Below are 6,585 nucleotides of genomic sequence, written 5' to 3'. Positions count from 1 at the left end.
TGAAAAACATAAATATAAGATATAGAATGAGAAAACAACAAGCTATTTTACTCTGTCTTATCATCACTTTCGTTCTTTGAATATGGTGGAACCAATAAAAAATCATCATTCCGGTGTCCTAAAGGACTCTGCACAATAAAAGGAATAGAAAACAGGGAATAAGAATTTCAACCTATCAGAAATCATGTATTGTGGAATACACAGTTTCTGATAAATTGAAATTCTTATTCTCTGTTCTCTGTTCCCTGTTGCTTTTATTGTGCGGAGAACTTCTAATAACTCTATCTTAAAGAGTCCTCTATAGAAGTCGTAGACGATCTAGAATTTTAAGTCGTAGAAAACTGACCAATTCTAATCGACTATTCTCCTTATATTTGATTGTGATTGGTTGGTTTCCGACGACTTAAGACTCCACGACTATCTACGATTTCTATGTAAAAGACCCTTAACTCTTACCAGAGTAAACTCTAGATAGGAATGACAATCCTGACAAGATTATTTACATCTCAATTGAACTACAACAAAAAAAATACAATGGATTTAAAATTGCGTGTACTTAAATAATAGCTTTCTTTTTTACAAATAATTGATTATGCACATTACTACTCAATTAAAAACAGTTACAATTATTTTAAAAATATTAGAAATGTTAGAAGAATGTATTGTACATAGCAGAGTATGAATTTTGAAATATATTTTTTAGGGAAGTTTCAAAATATCATTAAAATTATAAAATACATTAACAGATTGTTATAAAAGATAGCGAGAATGAGAATATTGACATATTCCTTACGAATCTCAGAAATTTGTCAAAATTGTTAGAATATATTCTGATAAAAAATTTTTTAAATAAAAATTCCATAAATTAAAATTTTTATTCATATATTTGCAACCAGTTTTTTATATCGAATATTGATACAATTTTATCAGGCCTCTACATATACAGGATAGGAATAATAAATACTTGTTTATCTAACAAAAGATTTTTAATGTCTGTTCTAATTTCAGGTATTGAGTATAATAATTACAATACATGAATGAAAATGCTTAGCTTCTTATTTTTGTGTTATTTACATATATCATTATATGACGATATTGGATTGAATTGGACATTATGTACTATATATATATTTCAGAACATCGAAAAACTGTGCACGCTACAAAATTTCATAGGAAAAAAAACTTAATTACGTTAAAAAAGCTTACATTGATTTTAATTTATTTCTGTTTTTTATCTCAGAACACTGCTACTTCTCCTTCCGTTGGGATGTCAGACTGTCGTGCATGTTCGTTACTACAGTTTCTATTAATCCTGGTATCACTGCGCCATTAACATCGATGAAATTTGCAACGGATTTCGTAACACTTGTCTCATTAAAGATTCCCATTGACGTACTTTTAACTGACAACACCAGATTATATTTGTCGTCATATTTTTTTAAATAGGAACTTGCTTCCCAAATCATATCAGGATTGAAACCTGCTGGATCTCTGAAAGTGGAAGAGATTGATATCAAAATTCTACAAATCCTGTTTCTATTCAGTATTTCTATCCAGTATAAAATGTAATTTAATTTCTGCTTCAATATTAAAAAATAAGTTTAAATGAGTGAGATATAAAATGTAAAGAGAAGACAAATGATTTAAATAAAAGTATCATAATAATAAAAATAAAAAGTTCTATAAATTATATATATATAGACTGCAAACATACATATAAATTCACCTTTGAATTGCAATTATAAATATGCCTTTCTCTTTGTATGTTGTATACAATGTCAAGAGTCCCATTAAAAGGAAATAGAAGGAAACACAGGCTATTAAAACAGGCTTGGAAGCAGGGAATGGATATAAGTAATCACATAATAGTGCTATAATAGCTACAATAACAGTAATTCCGCAGAGGAACAGTCTTCCATCAAGAAGAGAAAAATTTTCTATGTAATTATATTTCTTGGTGAGTACTTCCTTGACTGTATCGTCCAAAGCATTTTTCACGGCTGAGCCATCCCATTTATTGATTTGTATGACCTGCAGAATAAACTTTTATTTTGTTTTGATATAATAAAAAAATATATTTTATATAAAGACAAATTAAAGTTGTAAAAAAGTTATATTGTGATAAAAATTATATAGACAAATTTTTAATTAAAATATATATCTTGCTCCAATTACAAAATTACAAATTTCATTTGAATTACAAAAATTTGCGAATTGTGAGTGCATTTGAAGTACATTAGAAACAATTGTATAACTACAGATCCGTTAAAATATAATCTCAATTATCTGGAGTACATTCAATCATACGTGGCAACATAAACGACCTTATTGTCGGCGAAGTGAATAACGGTGCGATTTATTTTCATCGCAATAATCAACGCGTAATTTTACGTTCATAAAATGACATTTCAAGATGATAATGATTTCGTTTATAAATAAGAAACATACGGAATTCTCCGTTGCACCCATCACGACTATAACCTCTTAACAAGATACACGTCGTACAATTTGACACGAATGCACCGGAATGCACGAATAATCGGGCTTGACAATACGTCGATTGCTGTTAGCGGCTTTAAGGTGCGACTTCATGTAGCGAGAAATCACTGGCGACTTGAGAGAGATGGGAGAAAAAATGACGCCAACCACCAACGTCAAGTTGTAGTATTTTCGATCCGAGTGAATTGCTCTCATTTTGATTGGATGATGTTCTACTATTGGTTGACGTTACATATTCCATCATTAGGAGAGCATACAACATCATTAATCCAACATAGATTAGTGCAAATCCACTCGGCTCGAATATGCTATTAGTAAAGTATTCGTTACTTTTCTGCAGCGCGCGCTTCCTATTCGTGTGACGACAAATCGCTAGCGACTTCAAAGTCTCAAGAGACCGCTTGGATGAGGTGGACGTGTTTCGTTTCGGCTTGGGTATTATATTATCTCGATTAATTTTTGAAAGTGTTGCTGACTTTGACTGTACACGGGTATGACTGGCCAAGTTTACTTCCGGGAATGAGGACCAATAAAATGAAGAAGACTTCAATATCAATATTCTGTTATTAGAGTTAAAAATGACCGAAGAATAGTATTGTTTGTAATAGAAAGAGCAGTGAAAATGAAGGTGACAATAGTTCAAAACAGCTTGTATTCCGCTAAGTGTGTAAATATTAATTTATTAATATTTTTTTTTATTGATTTATTCATGTTTTTCATTTTATACTAACCCCATTTTTCTCGAAATTAGCGAAACTCATATTGCTCTTGAAATTAGTTATCAAGGATGTTTTTTTGTTATCCAATTAGAAGCGACCACAGCTAATGCGGGGTCTACAATAGAAATCATAGTGGTCGTAGAGTATATTGGCTGCTAGTGCTGAAAATCTATAGCGCACGTAAAGCCGGTTCTACATTAGTTGTAAGCTGATCGCAAGTTTGTTGCGACAACCAATCTGAAACTTGCGTTTTGAAATCAACACTTCATGTTGGCTGTCGCAACAAACTTACGAGCTTGCAACTAATATAGAACCAGCCACCTTAACGTATACTATATAGTTCAGCACTGGCAGCGAATATCTAATGACACGTTTGCAATTGTTTTTAGACTGTTCTTTAGGGATTTCGTATATCTTCTATTCAACAGCCTGTGGTGAATATTTACGAATTTATCATATAAATATTTATAAATTTATTAATTAGAAATTTGTCTTAACAGCAAAAACCAATTTTTAATGTCTAATAATTTAAATCTTAACAAACTAGATGATGCATCAGTCCAACATATTTATTTTATACATTGTTTTTTATAATACAACGAACACTTATACGTAAAAAATATACAATGCGTATGGATGTACATACGTATTGCAGTATACTATTCAGTATGTATAAATGTAAATTCTTAAAAAATCTCAGTTAATCCTTTTAATAAACATATTGTTTCGCCAACGCTCTCAAAAATTTAGCTTTACGAATATTAGCCGCTTCTCTTTGGATCTCTTCGTTGTTATTGGAATTTAATTCTAACAAACCGATGACTTTAATCTGCAAAATAAAATTTTTATAGAGAATAATAATTATAAAGAGATATATTAATCTACTGATTATCCAATTATTTAAAGTGATTAATTGTTATTTATAATTATGTCACTATTATAAAAACTATGTGACACTTAATATTGACTTGATTCAGTTATTTACCGCGAGTTGCTTTCTGTGATGCTCTCCACGCTTCGTGTGCAACTGTATAAGATATTCGAGTATCGTTGTATCCCAAATACAATGATAATATGCATCCATAGCATCAGCTGCGGCACAGCTCTTCTGATCGCTAGCTGCCATTTTGAACGCCAAAGAATAATCTACTTCTTCCAAAAATTGGCACAACACAGCCGCCTGAGTGTAACATTGTAAATGAGCGCAACATTTGATCATTCTTCTATAAACAAGATCGTCTATCTGTGTGCGTGGGATAGGTTGACTAAATAAATCGCTGGCTATCATGATTGCCTCCAAATAATATCTCATTGCACTTTCATAATAGTTTAGAACTAAAAAAAAGAGTAAATTATTAACAGTATTATATATATTATGCAATATAATATATAAATAAAATACAAATATGTGTATTATTATAATATTTATATTACTGTATTGATTTGTATTTGATGAAACAAAACATACCAAAATTAAGATCACCCATCAGCCTCAACCAAGGCACATTGCAAGGATAATATTTTAGAGCTTGCGTCAACAATTGGAATAATAATTCTCCAATATGTCTGATGTTATACGAATTTGCACTGTAAATATTAATTTCTGTATAGGTATGACTTAAGATATTGAATATACTACTAATATTCAAAATATATTAGTAATATTAAATATTAAAATTTTTAATTGTTACTATATGTAATATGTATTATACAAGTTTTTAAAAAAACTATTACAATAAATACTTAATATATTGTAATAAACTCACTTTGGTACTCCGGCAGGCCAAAGAGACAAATACTGCGTGTGTAACTCTAGACTCGATTCGTCTCGCAAAATATTGCGCAAACGAGCTAATAATGATATTACTACAGTGAGAACCATAGGTTCTCGTAATCGAGTAAGTGTAAGGGCAATACTAGCAGCAACATCTCTTGACGAACTAGAACTTCCACTGTTACTGCCACTACTGCTGCGTTTCTGTGACTGATCTCTAGTGGGACCAAATGCTGCTAAGACTAAAAGAACATATGATTTTATTCGTTAGAATTTATTTTATCATGTATTTTCTTATTTTTTAGCATAAAACAAATGGACTGTTTACTGTATACGAAGGAAAATTATTTCCTTTATCTAACATTACCAACTTAATACATAAATAATAAAAATTTTAAAATATAAATATTTAAAAAAAAAAATATTCTGTGTGTATGTCTTTAATAAAAATACTCACTCATATCCCATGCGTCTCGCGGAAATTTGCGGGTTCCTTTATATTTAACAATGTCTTGGCAAACGCTACTAATGGCAGCTGCAAATTCAGTGTAATTCCAACGCTTCTCCAAACTAGTAAGATATTCCCACTCAGCTATATTTAGAAGGAAAACCGTACAGTATTCTATTATTTCTTGTCGCGGAATTAGCTGATCAGATGCTTGTAATGCACCAAGACATTGTTTACTCCGTACAATCATACTTTGCACATCACCTAAAAAATATTGAATTATTACAAATTCGTCGTACTTTTTATAATTCTTAATTCTCCGTGTACGTACAGACGCTTGTCGTCGGCCAAACTTGAAAACACTTCCATATCTCAACAAGCAGGCATTCCCAACTCACTAATTTGCACAGCTTAAAGATCAATGAGCCTCCGCTTTTTACGTGTTCCTGCAGTTCTTTATCCAATACCTTGAGAAGCTCTATGGCGCCGTCAAAGTTTTTGGAAGTTACCAACTCTCGACTCTTCGCGAGTAGAACATATGAATAATCCTGGAGAAATCCCCTAGGAAGCGTCATTACCACACTCTGCAATGGAATGGGTAATTCCCAACAGCCATTTACATGATATAACGGTTTCATTCGATGTTTCCCATCAAGCTGGATCAATGTTTCACGAATTATATGAGGATCGTATGATTCTATCAACTTTTGTTCCAATTCAAACACTTCGATTCTTGCTTTTTCTATAAATTTTAACAAAAAAATTGTAGTCCATATATACTAAAATTTTAATATATTTAATGATACTTTCTTTTATTTTTCTCGTAATAGTTTATGCTTACGTATAAATGATACAGATGGAATGCCCCAGTCATTATGTAGTAACAAGTCTGGTATTTCTACCTCATCAGAAACAGTTGCTTGCTCAAGGACTGCGAGTTCTGCTTCATCGAATAATGATGCATAGGAAGGATTGTTGAATAACTTTGAAGCAAGTCCTTCTATATTAGCAGTGTTTACAAGATAAAGAAGATAACGTGAAATTCGTTTTTTATCCATAATTGTTGCTTTTTCCAGGACATTATCTAAAGCCTAGTACATAATAAAATATGATTAATAATTTGTTATTTAATAATTTAGAAAAAT

General features: G+C 31.2%; 2 protein-coding genes across 3 annotated transcripts in view; both read right to left on the bottom strand.

The window, feature by feature from the left end:
* Positions 1-989: 989 nt before the first annotated feature.
* On the bottom strand, positions 990-2,657 carry LOC108746252 (probable signal peptidase complex subunit 2). 2 transcript variants are annotated; one of them, XM_018482901.1, is made up of 3 exons: positions 2,449-2,657; positions 1,727-2,031; positions 990-1,491 (listed from the first exon to the last, which is right to left on the bottom strand). In XM_018482901.1, exons 1-3 carry the CDS (start codon positions 2,467-2,469, stop codon positions 1,248-1,250), a joined length of 570 nt encoding a protein of 189 aa, XP_018338403.1. In that variant the 5' UTR covers positions 2,470-2,657; the 3' UTR covers positions 990-1,247. The 2 variants fall into 2 exon arrangements, with proteins under 2 accessions (XP_018338403.1, XP_018338402.1); XM_018482900.1 differs by lacking the exon at positions 2,449-2,657 and adding an exon at positions 2,325-2,431.
* A 1,270-nt stretch (positions 2,658-3,927) lies between these two features.
* The window catches only part of LOC108746251 (integrator complex subunit 8), a 4,929-nt gene continuing 2,271 nt past the window's right edge, over positions 3,928-6,585 (bottom strand). Inside the window, exons 6-12 of the mRNA XM_018482899.1 lie at positions 6,282-6,531; positions 5,772-6,182; positions 5,450-5,704; positions 4,985-5,234; positions 4,687-4,805; positions 4,204-4,553; positions 3,928-4,047 (exon numbers count right to left, since the gene is read on the bottom strand). Coding sequence (XP_018338401.1) covers positions 3,928-4,047; positions 4,204-4,553; positions 4,687-4,805; positions 4,985-5,234; positions 5,450-5,704; positions 5,772-6,182; positions 6,282-6,531 — 1,755 coding nt within the window. The remainder of the gene's footprint in view (positions 4,048-4,203; positions 4,554-4,686; positions 4,806-4,984; positions 5,235-5,449; positions 5,705-5,771; positions 6,183-6,281; positions 6,532-6,585) is intronic.

Source organism: Trachymyrmex septentrionalis, unplaced genomic scaffold (assembly GCF_001594115.1).
Source record: "Trachymyrmex septentrionalis isolate Tsep2-gDNA-1 unplaced genomic scaffold, Tsep1.0 scaffold161, whole genome shotgun sequence".
Classification (NCBI taxonomy): domain Eukaryota; kingdom Metazoa; phylum Arthropoda; class Insecta; order Hymenoptera; family Formicidae; genus Trachymyrmex; species Trachymyrmex septentrionalis.
The sequence above is the reverse complement of the archived record's forward strand: the minus strand, read 5'-3'. Positions and strand labels throughout refer to the sequence as shown.